At 43.9% G+C, this 14,764-nt stretch overlaps 1 protein-coding gene across 1 annotated transcript in view; it reads right to left on the bottom strand.

Moving 5' to 3' along the window:
- BMP2K (BMP2 inducible kinase) overlaps nt 1–14,764 on the bottom strand; it is a 54,864-nt gene that overhangs the window by 1,661 nt on the left and 38,439 nt on the right. The window contains exons 15-16 of the mRNA XM_086746469.1: nt 13,823–13,936; nt 194–3,842 (exon numbers count right to left, since the gene is read on the bottom strand). Of these exons, the coding sequence (XP_086602595.1) occupies nt 2,410–3,842; nt 13,823–13,936 (1,547 nt within the window). The 3' untranslated portion in view covers nt 194–2,409. The remainder of the gene's footprint in view (nt 1–193; nt 3,843–13,822; nt 13,937–14,764) is intronic.

Below are 14,764 nucleotides of genomic sequence, written 5' to 3'. Positions count from 1 at the left end.
AGCCACGTTTAACACCACGGGTCAGCTGCCTGCTGTTTTATTCCTGTTTTGTTTCCACCCACCCACGCCCTTTGTCATAGCATTCAGTTCCAGCAGTGCTTCAGGCAGGTAAGTAACAGTTCGGAAGGAAACAGTAAGAAGGCAGCTCGTAAGCACGCACAGAGAGAAAAGAAAAAACAATAAGACAGTTAACCTGAGTATCAGAAAATGCTACAAAACTCGGCGTGCGCTTCTTACAGCCTTTGGCACAAAAACCAGGTGAGAACAGTAGTAATAAAGCCTAAGAAACTCCTGTGCAAATAGAGTTGAAACATTTCTACTCAAACTCCTAAGAGCTTAATTTCTAAGCCTGAAAAAGGCAAACCTAACCACGCACAGCTGTGCTTTCACTTCCACCCTGTCAGAAAACTGAAAACGAGGAAGATAAAGGTAACGAAGGTGTATGGATACATATGCGCTACTTCCAAACTCCAGGACCAGGGGAAGCTATCTCCATATATCCGAGTGAGCATCTTATCAAACCAGCCCCAAAGGAGTCAAGTGATGTGTTTTTAATCTGTTGTTTTCAACAAATCCTGTAAGCGATCCACCCCCAGCCCACCCTCACACATCTCAGGACAACTGTATACCCGGCAGGAGACTGAACAGAAACGCACAACCGCAAATATTCCACTTTACCTCCTGCGAAAAGGGGGGAGATGGGGACACAGAGCCACAACTGCTTACATCCTCCATATAAACATCCCGTTATCTACTCCTCAGCACTCAGCAGGGCAGGAGGTAAAGTTAAGACAAGCAGAGGAACTACCCCCTTCCACTTCCTCTTTCGGACCGCCACGCCAGTAAGGCAGACCAACCGGGCCATCCCGAGTCCTACTCGCCCTGCAGTCGGCGTACGTGGCTGGGCACAGTTTGCGGGGCGGCGGAAAAGCCCTCCTGCCTACACACAGCACACGCTTCTACAACATGGTAATGACATCTTGTCCTCCAGCAGCCTGTTCACATCACCTTCCCACCACCTACGGGCACCGCGCGCTGCCAGGCTCGCAGCCCTGACTCGCGCCCCAGCGTCTCGGAGGTTCTGTCAGCAGGACAGCCGTCCCGCCTGTAAGGCTTTGCGGTGTGAAATGCTGCTTACCGGAACAGCAGCGACCAGCTCCTGCGAGCCACCTGCTGCTTCCCGCTTCTGCTCTGAAACAAACCCGGGTTCAGAGAAGTTTCTTCAAAGCTCAGTGCATTTAGCAAAATTCTCGTATAAAACACACTGAAGTACAAGAACAGATTCATGACAACTTAAAAGAACATTAGGTTACAGTCACCTCACAAAATTATTATTGTTTTAAAAAACAACAGGTTTGAAAGAGTACACGTTTTCTTTGCAATAAAAATCCAAAAGGAAAAAAAAGTATTTTCAGAGACAAATCCCAATTTGTAATCAAATCAATCTGATGGTTGCACCTCACAGTCAACTGTAGAGTCATCTGAAATACTCCATATGTGCCAAATGACATCCTCACGCAGACCAGCCTCTCCTCCCAGCGTACTGAGTAGTCTTCAAAGTGCTGCAAACACTGGCTGCGTCCCTGCTGGTCTACCCCTCTGCATCCAGGCTTTTTGTCTCCCAAACTGTTACATGCTCTGTATCGCTAGTTTTAACTCTCAACTTCCAGTTTGCTATTTTACATTAATGGCACTTAAAGTAAAACACACAAACAAACATAAAGAACTTTTAGGCACACAAAAACATCATCTGCCTTTCACCTCTGCAGCTGCATAGATGTCTACCAGGTCCCACGCCACAGCCGTGCTCTGGAATTCTGGGCACAGCCCCTCGAGGACTTGGCTGCTTTATTTTTAGGATTAATGAAGGTAGTTCTCACCTAGGAAGCCAAGACTCAGCTACTTCCAGCAGATCAGTCTGGATATTAGCACACTTTGGTTCCTAGGTCTGCTGCGACCGAGACACCAAGACCCACCACAGCTCCGCTAGCCTACCTGTACGTATGGAAAACCTTCTCATCGGTCTCTGTCCGTCCCACTCCCTCCACCTCAGCACATCACAGAGAACCGGAAAGGCAACGCAAAAGTGCAGAATGACAGTATGTTCCAGGGCCCAAAGTCAGAGATGGACCGGGACTCGTAGCTGATTTCTATTTTCTATCCTGGGAGCCATCTGTCGTAACTAAGTTACGCTCCCAGTTTGGTTTTTAGTATTTTTCTGAAAAAACCACCCCAATAAAAACGTTCCATCATTCCAAATTTCATTGTGCACGTTGGCTGTGCCTTCTTGAACTTGAACACACTGTGCAACCCGTGTCCCTGTCAATTCAATCAGATAAATTAATCCACTAATTAAAACCTCTACTAAGTCACTCGGAGAGCTGGAGAGGAGGAACCCATCGGAAGCATTTACTGTTTGGAAGGAAACGGAGCAGCTCCAAAGGGATCTAACTCCAGTGCCTGCTGCTGCTGGCTCTGCGCGCTCTGCACAACCAGTTCTGTGAAGGGGACTGCACCAAAGTCATCCATTTTCAGCCCGTCGCCGCCGTGAATGGCTCCGTGCAAGGAGCTCTGCCTAGGTCTACCAGCCACGACGACTGCGCCGTGATCCCCGCGGCCGTCGCCAAACCCTTGGTGCTGGGGATGCCGCATCAAGTCCGCTGGGAGGAAGGGTTTGGCTCCGAAAGGATCAAGCAGACTCTCGTCCGTCTGCAGAGGGTTGGTTCGATCTTTGCTGTCAGTCAAGGCAACGCTTATGTTCTCTTTGGAGTCCGAGATAGTCAGGAACTCGTTGCTGCTCTGCGAGTCCCTGCGGCCTGCTTTCTTGTGCCGGCGGGCTCTCTCAGGGGTGCGGTAGCTCGGTTTCAACGCCTTCTTCGTGGTGGTCGGGGTGCCGTGGTGCCGCTTGCCGTTGTTCTTTGAGACCTCCTGCTTCATGCGCCGTTGGCGGGAAGAAAGTTTCTGCAGGTTACGCTGCTGCTTCACCTTCTGCTGCTGAGTCCCTGTGATCTCTTCAAAAGGAACCAGCCCAAACAGGTCCTCTTTACTCCCACCAGTCCTGGGGAGAAGGGAAGGCTGAAATGGGGTGCAGCCAAAAATATCAACGCTCCGTGGCGAGGTGGGGGAAAGGAGAGGCTCAGTTCCCGCCACCTGTCCATCTTGCGGAGAGACCTTTTTGCTGAAGGGGGCTTTTGTGAAAACATCGAAGTCATCCTGCTCTTGGTTCAGGCTAGGAAAAGCCATCTGAGAAGAGACATCTTTGTCCATCTTCTCTTTTGCCTGAGGCTGCAGAGTGAAAAAGGGCACTGCCCCAAACACGTCAAATTCTTGGCCAGGGTTCGCCTTGATTACAGTACTTGGCACCTCAGACAAGGACCTATGCATTGAACTGGGTTCTTTGATTTCACCGCTGCCCAAACCATCTCTGAACCTACTGCTCAGGAGCCCTTCCGCAGATTTTCGCTTGGTACGATCAGAATCGGAGTCAGAACTTTGCTTCTCTTCCTCTTCTTCCTCCACCTCTTCCTCAGAGTCCATAAGGAGAGGTCGGTGGCCTAAATTCTCTGGTTCTGTATCATTGTCGTCATTGAAGTCTCCATTCTCTCCTTGCAGGACTTCCTCATCCTCTTGTTCTTCTTCTTCCTCACTGCTCTTTGGAGAAGGAGGATCAGATTCAAAGTCACTCTCTGACTCATCACCACCTTTCGTCAGTTGTCCCTCTGCAGTTTTCCTCCCTGGCCGGGTATCTTTGAAGGCATGGCTCGCTTTTCCAGCCTTGGTTGGGGTCCCCAAGTGATTTCCTTGATTGCTGGCCGAGTTATCCACTTGTTTTCCAGGGGAACCTGCAGGTCCGAAGAAAAATGCAAAACAAAACTTGAAATACGTTCTTAAAGTTAACACTTATTCCACACACCTCACAGCCACACATACCAAGAGCTGATACAAACACACATTCTGTACCGATTGAGGGAAATGAGGTAAAATCAGATCTGACGTTCAAACCACACTCAGAAAACTGATCCACAGTCAGACCTTCCCGCTGTACTCCTCAGGCACAAGGTGTCTGGAAACACAGCAGCAGCATTGTCAGGGCTCGGAGGAGGGAGCCCTCCCCTCAGCAGGACCAAAGCTGTACTTTGGACTCGGAAATCCCACCAAGAACGAAGCCTGATGGTTACTGCCATCGGGGCATCTGACAAGGTCTCCCCAAGCGCTCCCCCCTGGCAGAAGCCTCTCTCCATCAGGACCTTCCCCACCAATAATGCCAACAACGCGCACGCTGTGAGAGCAACACAGGAGAGCTTTTTTCTTTTTTTTTTGCAAGCAATACTTGCCTTGGCCACCAAACCTATTCTTAGAGAATATCTTCTTCTCTAGTGACACTAAAGCTCCACGTGCAGCCCCTTCTCGCTTCTGCTGTAGCGATTCAAGCAAAAAAAAGCTATTGCTTTAACTTCAGATAGAGAGGAGAGTTTTCTTCTTTGTTTCTAAATAGGATCTGTCAACTCAGTTTCCTCTATGGAAGGAAGTTTATCTATCCATTTTACTCTGACACCTTCACCCCCGCTATTTACTACCTGACAACTAGAGCTAAGAGAACAATTCACTGATGACTCTTCTGTGCGGCGGTTGGCTTAGAAATACCGGCAGCAGTAAACTTCGCATCGGTAAATAAAACAGATGGCAAGAGCAGGCCGAGCGGATCAGCCTACACAGCGCCATCGGTACAGCACTCATCAGGCTTATGCAAAACATGTTTCTCCCCAGGTCGGGGCCCCGCTGCTGCGCAGAGATGTTTTCAGGAGCGTTAACTGACTGTCGAATTGCTATTTGAAGAGAACAAGTAGGAAGAAAAGCGAAACGCTTGGTCTCAGCTGCGGAAAGCTTATTTCCTCTGAGGATGTCCTCTACTCCAGGGCACAGACCACACGGCAACCACGCTGCGTTAACAGTGTGTAACCGAACACGTAACGCTAGTAACAGCGACGACAACGCACCTCTCTGCGGGCACAGAGCCACTACTGAACATTTGTGTGCAACGCTTCGCAGTGAGCTATGTTCCAGTCACTCCAGGCTGAGTATCACGTGGGTACCAACCTTCCAACGGGGACCAGAGCAATGGCAAAACAAACCGTGTTTCCGCTCGTCCCAGCGAGGACTCGGCCCGACAGCCACTTCACGCTTCCCAGTGGGCACAGCGAGTTCCTTCCACCCGGCCGGGAACGGCCACCCACCCCGCTTCACAGCGTCCCTAGGGAGATACTGTGCAACACAGCACAGCCAGAGCGCCAGCTGCAAACTGCTGCCTCCGTACCCGTCAGGAACTGGGGACAGGCGTTGCTCCTCATTAAAGCAGTTAGTAACGAGCGCCATTCACAGCACGTTGCTGACCCTCTCATCTAACCAGAACTACCACCTTCCGTTTACAGCTTGGGTAAACAACTGCTGAAATTCCATCAACTCAACAGGTTCACAGGATTGAAAAAACTGGGGATGGATGTATGCACCAGTTAGCTCTCTGAGAAAAAAAAAAAACACCAGCCTTCCGCCAGAATCCAGCTCTTGACTCCCTTAATATTGCAGCCAAGTCATATTTTCTCCATCTATGCTGCAGTTTAGACCAGAATATTAACTTTTACAGGAACAGGTTTTCTTTTTCCTTTTTTAAAAGGAATGAATAGTCAATTTCTTCATCCAGTAACCATTTTGCTCCTTTGTAATTACACTAAAAATAGCAATAACAATTCTGCAGCAATGTATTTTATGTATGGATTTAAAACTAAGATGACCAAAACGACTAAAACCATCAGGTGATTAGGGCTTTGAGCTCTTCTTTGCTTCTGGTGTCAGATTGCTTCTTATCTAATGTAATTTTAAATGCTACATATTTGCTTTACCCGCTAAATTAGAATCTGGATTATTTGGCCGCTTACTTTAGATTTCCCAGAGGTATACCCTTCATATTGCACTATATAACCCCCAATCTTCCAAATCGTGCTGTTTCCAATATTTACTGAAACACCACTGGTAACATAAATGCAGTTAAGATGTGAAAGGAGAAGAAAAAGGAATTATTTCTAGATGAGATATTAAAAGCACTTCCACAACAAAACCCCAAACCTTTCATGTATGTCTATTTACACTCCCAGGAAATGATTATACCTTTGTACAACATTTCCATATGCACGAAACAATTGGTAAAGTCATTTTTTTTCCAAGACAGAAACTGAACCCCAGCATATCTTATATATCTGACTTCTTAGAGGTTTCGCTGTTATTTGTTAATTGCTGCCACAGTCACTCTCTCAGAAAAACAAACCGTCAAAGGACATTAACGACGCTGAAATCCCAACCTCTACCAACAGCTCCCGGCTCGCTGAACAAGCCACAGGACGTTTCGCTTTCAGTAGCGGAGCTCTCTGGACAGAACATACATCAAACAGGACTTAACAACACATGGCAAAACACTTACAGCCACTTCCCAAACCACACTCAGTGGATCCGTACCACCACACGAGCCATTCCAACACCTCTCAACAGAGCCACTTACAACAACTATTCCTGCTAACAAATGCGGCAAATTATTCTGGGAATCAGACAACGTAGTTTTAAAGGAATATGTACCAGCATCCTAAATACTCTTTCTTGAGTCTAACAGTTGCCATCTCTGGAAGAACTGTGATGAAGTCAGGAACAACTCATTGAGCAATCCCACGTGCTGGAGATTCGCCTTCTATAGTGAATACAGAGACCACGTACTCACTGTGTATGTCCATGGAGCTCTGAACCGCTTCTCACGGAAAAGCAGAGCGCATCACTCATTGACAGAGACGCAGAAAGTGCTTAGTTAGCAATAGTCTTGAAAATTGGAAGCATTTGCTCCTTTTTACAATACCTGACACACAGCAATCTGTCCTGGCACTGCTCAGTTTTGGGGCCGCTCGTTCAACTAAGGGCACCGGAGCCAGGCCATCCCACGCTGACTATAGCACGCAACACCCTTTCTCATGGCCAGGACGAAGCAGCACACAGGAAGAGGAAGCGTGAGCCTGTGTATTTCTAAGTGTCTGTCCCTGCACGTGAGAAACCATTTTCTGACAAATCTCCGTTCTGAGGCCACTCAAGGACATGGCAGCATTTTTTTTTTCCCCAGCCATAACATCATCACAGCCCCAGGCAATTAACTGCCTATTAGCTCATCAGCCTCAAACTCCTCACTTTGCTACAAATCAATTCTGAACAGGGTTTCTGCGTTTCCAGCTCTTGAGCCCTGACACTCCTTATCCACCATCTCCTTATAGTTAGAAATATTACTTCTGCACCACAGCAAGAAATTTATGTTACCGTACTGTGTACGGGCTCCGAATTCTGAAAAAGCCAATGAACTCTGTAATTATTACAAACTCACAAGGTACAGTAAGAGCCCAATATTACTAAAATTTCAGAACCAGCAAGTATGACTGCACATGCACAGCTTCACCAAGAAAGCACATGGCACACATCAGATGACACCGGGAGCAGCAAGTGCTCCTGCTACATACTTTTGAGGAAAGCACTTTTACTTCTGAGCTATTTCAAGAGTGGTTACCTCGCCGCTCCCACGTTCACACTGTTCAGGAAAGAGCCAGCATCCGGCTTTATTGGTCACTTTGTGTTGAGGTGTTGTAAGCAGAGCCATCTGCTCCAAGCAAACACTAGTCTACAATATTAAACATTTTATCGTCTACTAGAGACCACCCTCACTGAAGAAACCGGCGCTGCAGGCACCTTCTCATCTGCAGTGTCTGTAGCTTAGCCCAAATTACAGGGAGAAAATTGCAGCAGACTGGTATCAAAACCAAACCAAAGAAACAAAGATATCCTCCACAGAGCTATCAGGTTTAAACTGGCGACAGGAATCTTTCGTTTTCTTTTTCTGTACTACAGTTCCCCCCTCCCCCCAAAAAAAATTTAGCAAACTAAATAAATATACAGAGCACTACAGACAGCAACAATGCCGCAAAAGGCAGAATTCCCTGGTTAACGATGGTTTCATGCTCTGGCAAACAGCTTTCAAAAATGAAGCGTTCTGTCATGTTGATTTCATGCAATCTTCTCAACCTGAACCTCTGCAGAGACAGTTCAGATGTGTATTTATAAAAAAATGCTGCACAATGTTGAGTAACATCTGCTTGTAATGTACTGCGCAGATTACTACACTTCTAATCAGGTTTGCATCTTGTAGGAGACAATTGTTCTTCACTCAAATGCCGGCCAGGTGGAACGTCTTTAATCATATAAGAAGATCCCAGTCTTCAAGGAAATTTTCTGTTCTGATGTTCTTTTTCGAAACATCCGATTATAAGAGGATGAATTCCCTCTAACAACTGCAGTAATTACATGCCTTCTGCTGGTTCATCATTTTAGGGTAGTGCGGGGGTGTCGAAAGAGTGGGGCATAAGGGCTTTAAGCTTTCTTGGAATTGGTAACATACTGCCACCATCATTTCAGAACAATTTGCCACATGTCAGGCCCAAGGATTACCGGCGTGCTGCAACTAAATCTGCACTATTTCTTTGACAACAGCCAGAACAGCAGCTGCTGAATATCCTAATGGATTTACACTGCTTACCACCTTTATTTTCAAGAAGAATAAACATGGGAGAACAAAAGACTTCTGCCTGGTCTCTATTGTTTAGGTATTCTTCCAAATAATGAGCCTATAGGCCAAAGTGTGTTATTAAAAAGAAAGTGAAAGGTGATCATGATTGCTCTAAGATTATGGGGGGGTGAAATCACTACATAATTAGGGAGAGAAAAAGCACAGCACTGGCACAACCACACATAGCATTTATTGTTGTGATGTATTAGTAAGTTCAAGTTACTTTCGAAGTGCTATCTAGAAAAGCTGAAGTCTAAAGAGGATCTTGATAAAGGAAAAGATCTTCAACCTGCATTCAGCAAGTTGTATGAATACCTGAAACCAAGTGCGTTCAGCAAGTCGTGTGACTACCTGAAACCAAGGCCAAGGATCAGTTAAGGATTAACAAAAGCAGTGTTTTCTGTGAGTGCAAATATTGATATGAACTTCATTTCAGTGTCAAGTTACCTAAATCCAGAACACTGTACAAAAGCCACAACAGGTCTGGACATCCTCAAACAAACAATTCAAGGTCAGTCGCTCAAGAAACATGAACTGACGGCATGAGCTGTTTTAGTGTTGCAGAGGAAGTTGGCTCAAGTCTTTTTGTTACTCCTGTTCTCAGGTAAGTAACTTCTTGCTAAATTATACCGAGTTGTGTTTCATTCAGATCTCCAGGCAGCACAGTAGTCCAAGAGCTCCAAAGCAGTGATATAGGAACTTGCAGTGGTTTGAAACCCTGCTAGAAGCAATATATCAAACAGTAACCAAGTGAATAATCATCACCCACATTTCTTCGTGCCAGAAGAACGCACTTTTTTCCTGTAACACAGTGAATACTAAGAAACAGCTATTGCAGCTGAGTCTTTCCAGGGCCGTGTTGTGTCCCAATCTCCAGACGATTTGCATTGTACTGCTATCTGGCATGCAGCTGGCTCATTTTCTACCAGGCCCACACAGCCATGACAAGCCAGTTACACACCACACAACATTGCTCTTATTCCAAGACAGACACCTATAACGATAATTTAAAGACACTATCAAGTCTTCACATGCAGGAAGTCAAAAGGAAGCAGCTACAGCAATAAACTTGCTATTCTCCCCAGTCTCTGCACAAGGAACATGCATGCAGTGACTGGGAAGGTGTTACCTATGTCTGTCCAAAGAAACAGCAGTGACCTGACCAGGAAGCACCAAGTCTACAATAGAGAAGATGAGCTTTACAAACACTCAGTAGAACAGGTAAATATATGATCTGAACTAGAACCTTATCCCAGTTTACCCCAATAAGACAAGCCAGAAGACAGCCCACCAAGATTCTACAGGAGTAAAAAGCCTAGCAGACAGCTTCAGGTCAGCACTTGGGACATCATGACTGGAACTTCTTCAAAGCATCTCTGCTTCTCACACAGTCCATCTGTGGCACAGTACCATCAATCTTCCATTAATTCTCTGAATTGCAGTATTAAGCTGAGGGAAGCAGAAGGCTATCTAGCTCAGTTTAATCGCAGAAATAACTAGTGTAAACAAACATATGGTGGCAAAAGGCCACTGAGTATAACGCAACAGCCAACTGTACTACATTCATGGCATTTCCTTCTCATAATTTTACAGCAGCACAAAATGTGTGTGTCTTCCGAGCTTCTGAAACACTCAACTTGATGTTAACAGAGGATGTTATAACACAAGCTGGTTAAACCAAGCCTCTATCAAAAGCTTCCATTCCAAACTGCTGACTGCCGGCGCCAGTTTTCCCACTGTTACCATTCAGGGTCTCAGGCACTCAATAACCAGCACCTGTTTTCCACATTAGCTGCCTGTCCTCAGTGTCCCATTACTGGCTATTCAACTGCACTTCTTTCCATAATAAGTTTGCAATATTAGTTTTGTTTCCATTAGATTGAGCATTGTAACTCTTTCTCACATAATTTTTTCTTCTCCAGCCATCTCAACTTCTAAGCCATTATTATTTTCCACAAACGTTTAGGCATAAAGTAGTGTGTATGGCGAGCTTACATGCAGTACTTGTGAAAACACTTTTAATAGGATATACACCAAGCGCGAGTCCCACTAAGTGCTTCTAGGCTGTTTTCCTATCAACCGTAACAGGAAGAACCCAATAACATGTTAGTTCATTTCACAGAGCTGTTTGCCCTCTGCATAGCACATCAAGTGACACACACGTTGTTGGCTCTGCAGTCCCATCTGAGAAGAATAAGTACAGAAGCTTGTCGGATAAGCAGCCTCAGTCCATCCAGTTCCAGGTTGTCCTTCCCAGTGATCTTCATAGCAGCAGCAGCCTGAAGTGCCCTCAGCTCCACAGGGAAAATCCCAAGGGCTCACAACTCTCAGCAACCCATGGTCCTTTCCAGCGATGATGAAAGGTTTCAGATCTCAACTCTGCATCTCTCCTGCATCACCTTCCCGGAAACATGTAAACGTACCTGATGGCAAGTGTTTTGCTAGACTACCACCACTTTACCTTAAATTGTTAGGGCAAAAGATGATACATGATCTTCAGCTTCTTGCTGCTTTCTCAGATCAAATCATACCTATTAGTTAAGTATTAAGTCAAGTGCTGCTTTCAGCAGAGAACCCTTAAGCCTCCAGAACTGAAGAAATACTCTGCGTGACTCTGCTCAGCTACAGTCCATATAGAACAATATTTACAAACATGATAACTAGGTCTCACAGGAAAAAAAAAAAAAAAAAAAACTACAAAAAAAATCCAAAGCAGAAAGACCACAGTTCCAGCTCAAATATTGCTAATATGGTAGAACACATCTTCAACAGGAACTGTCACTTAGTAAGAAAGAAAAATATTATTGTTTTATTTGTTTTAAATAGTCTGTACTGCTAACATCAACATTTCACCTCATTGTAATTCAAGAAGTCAGAATTAAGTAGTCAGAAATCTGGGTGAATAGTGATAACACACTATAGTTGCACTGTAGACACGTAACAATAAGCAAGTGAAACTTATGCTCTACCTAAAGACAGTCTCTTACCCAAATGCTGGAAATGTGCTCAAGGTACTAAACATCTGTTCCATGTTTTATTCAGTCATATTCCCTTTGATGCCCTGAGTAAGCTAAGTGTGCAATTTACTTTTCAGTTAAGTCCTTTACAATCACAAGGAATAAAGCAGAAAAACACACTATACAGAAATGTTGAGTACTAGAGGAAATGAAAATATTAACGACATTTGTCAACTTTGTCCTAGAAGGCCCTCAACTAGAAATAAAATAAGTCTAAGTCAACACCACCCTCCTTTTCTTAGTTGTCTTACAACACCTCAAGACATTTGCAAGAACAATTTTGTCAGGAAAAGAAACCAGCTTTTATAAAGATGTACCTTCGGATTTAAAGATTTATCACATCAGATTTGTTTGCTCTGTGTAGTCCACTGTTAAATAAGAATTAAAATTACCTTCCTTGAAATCAAGCCAGTAAGTACACTTGTTTAAACTCCAGTTATGAGTCAGCGGAAAAAAAAAAGCTATTGGAAAATGTATGACTTCTTTTCCAATTAAACAAGTAACATGTTGTTCACAACCAACTTAACATTTCTCAAGCAGTCTAGTTTTTCAGCCATGATTGAACTTGATTTTTTTTTTTTTTCCTTAAGAAAAGGCATTTTCCCTTGTTTTTTAATGTGTTAAGAATTACAGCTTGGATTCAAAGTCACAAAAATAAAACATAGGACATAATACAGTGAAGCCATTCTTTGCAATCTAAGCTATAGTAGAACTATCTGAAAACCAGCAATGAGCACATATGTTTTTAACACCTAAGGTGAGGAAAGAAAAAAAAAAAAAATCCCTAGACACACAGGTATGAATACTCAAGCCAGGAGACTAAGCACCTGATAGTCACGATCTCCGCTTTAGTAAAACTATTACTGTTCATTTTGCATGAAAGCTGACCTATAAAACAAAGCAACTTCCTTCATGAAGACTGTAGGGTAAATCCTTCCAAAATGCCTCCTACAGAGGAAACATTTCTGCACTTTGCAATTGCTTGCACATTGTATTGAACTACTGAATATTAACAGTATGACAGAAGGTAAACTTGTCCTTTCCAAATGAGCAGAACAAAAAAAGAAACTAAGAACCCAGTAACAGACTGAGCAGAATTAATTCAAGTCTTCCTACTGACAGGAGAGGATACGGATGCAGAGGTATTGTTTCAAATTGCCTTGCAGAATACAACGGCATTATCCTGTTCACTCTTCCCCACGTATTGCACAAGAGCATTGTGTGCATTAAGCAGCTCCAGCAGATGCTCTTCAGGAATGCCAAGGTGAAAGCGAAAGGAAACACGGAAGCTAACTTAGGTTGACCCCAAGTGATTTATTTTAAGGCACATGATCTGAGCTTTTGGGCTTCTACAAGAACAGTTTTTAAAAGATCATATTACGGCACCTTTATCACACAGGCACTCTCAACAAAACTTAGGTAGGCACCTAAGCGGCTCTGTAAGTAACTAAAGCTCTTTTAACGATTTAACCATCACATAGGATTTACTATGCCACAGGTATCAAAAAAACTAGTAAAGTGCTGATCAAGCGAATGTTAAAACTTGCCATTAAGTTGCACGATGATATAGTTTCATATTCACAGTTATGTTCACATACAATGTTATTTTCTCTTCCATCCAAGGTGTAAACAGCCAAAGCTGAACTGAAACACAACAATGAACCCCCGTCCCCTCCAAGTGTACAGTTAACACATTTTGCTGGGTTTTACTCAATTTGCACTGAAACTATGCAGCATATGCAGCAGAAGCTTACAGTCTTAACCTGGCTGGAGAACTGAACTAAAGAAGTGCATCAGCCAGAAGGAGATGACAAGGAAATAGCAAAATTTGGTCTTAGCAAGTAATTTGCCTTTAGCAAAAGCAGTTCTGGTTCTACCCAAGTGATTCACAGTGCACTGCTCCAACGTATGTGCACTGACAACACTACGTAGTCTGGACACTGTACAAGTACCTGGAATTGGATACAGCAGTACTTTTTAATTGGAGGTAATTAACACAGTAAATAAAATCTCTTCTATCAATCTACTGTCCTGAGGCAGCTGACTGTTACCATTCTTTGGTCATTTAACCATATGTACACTGTAGCAGATACGTACATAAATAGCTATGGACGTACATAGACATATGTATATATGAGGTAGTGATGTTACATATGTAACTTGCCTGGGTGAGAAATGAAAGGAACAGAACCAAAGGGATCTTCAGGAGGATTTTTCTGTGGAGCAGAATGGGGCTCCACATTCTTATCTGAAGATGCTCTCCTGTCCACCAGCCTGTCTGTAAAAAAACAAAACGAAACAGAACAAAAAATAAAATAAAATAAAAGGTCTCATGCCTACATGAATTTATCAATTGTATGGGGTAAGGGAGAAATATGCTCTCAGCTAGGGGTTTTTTATGTTTTTAAGATATCCTACATCATGAATTCATACTTCTTGGTCATTCAGGAAAGTTCACCTGTACAGACCGATTATTAATCCCCCTGTCTCACCAAGAGCAGCAGGTATTTGGTGATGGAGCGCTCTAGATGACTATCTTTGACATGTTTACACCCAGTGTATGTGCTCTGTAATAGGAACTCCTAGTCCTCTGTGCTCTTGAGGTTTTTAAGTCAGAATCACTATGCTTCTCTAAACCAGAAAATCACTCATTTTATCTAAGTTTTGGCCAGCCTTTGTAACAAAAAGTGAAAAGTTGACAATCACAGCAAAATAGCTAGGAGTACTTTTTACAAAACATGTAAAATCTGTTAGTAATTAAAAATAATTTGAGTGTCATAACATAGAGAAACGTAGCATCCGTTTCATATGGTCTTCAACTGTCGACTCTTAGGAGACTGATGTTATTTTTCTCTTTTTTTTTTATTTTTAAAAGAGGGATACAAAAAGTTTTTAACATTGTCCAAAATACGAAGCACTAGGAATCATAAAGTCAAGTTTTTCTGTCTAAGCTCTATTCTAACATTGCTGCCAACTAAAGGTCCGGCCCATCCAGCCCAAGCACCACTCTGCTACTCGGAGTGCAGGCTGGCCCACCAGCCCCTGACCACCACCACTCTGGCAAGGTGTCCACCTTCAGCTGACATCCTACACCCTCTGTGCAGAA

The sequence above is a fragment of the Chlamydotis macqueenii genome, chromosome 4 (assembly GCF_036417535.1).
Source record: "Chlamydotis macqueenii isolate bChlMac1 chromosome 4, bChlMac1.mat, whole genome shotgun sequence".
NCBI classification, from domain to species: domain Eukaryota; kingdom Metazoa; phylum Chordata; class Aves; order Otidiformes; family Otididae; genus Chlamydotis; species Chlamydotis macqueenii.
This window is presented reverse-complemented; position numbering and strand designations above follow the sequence as displayed.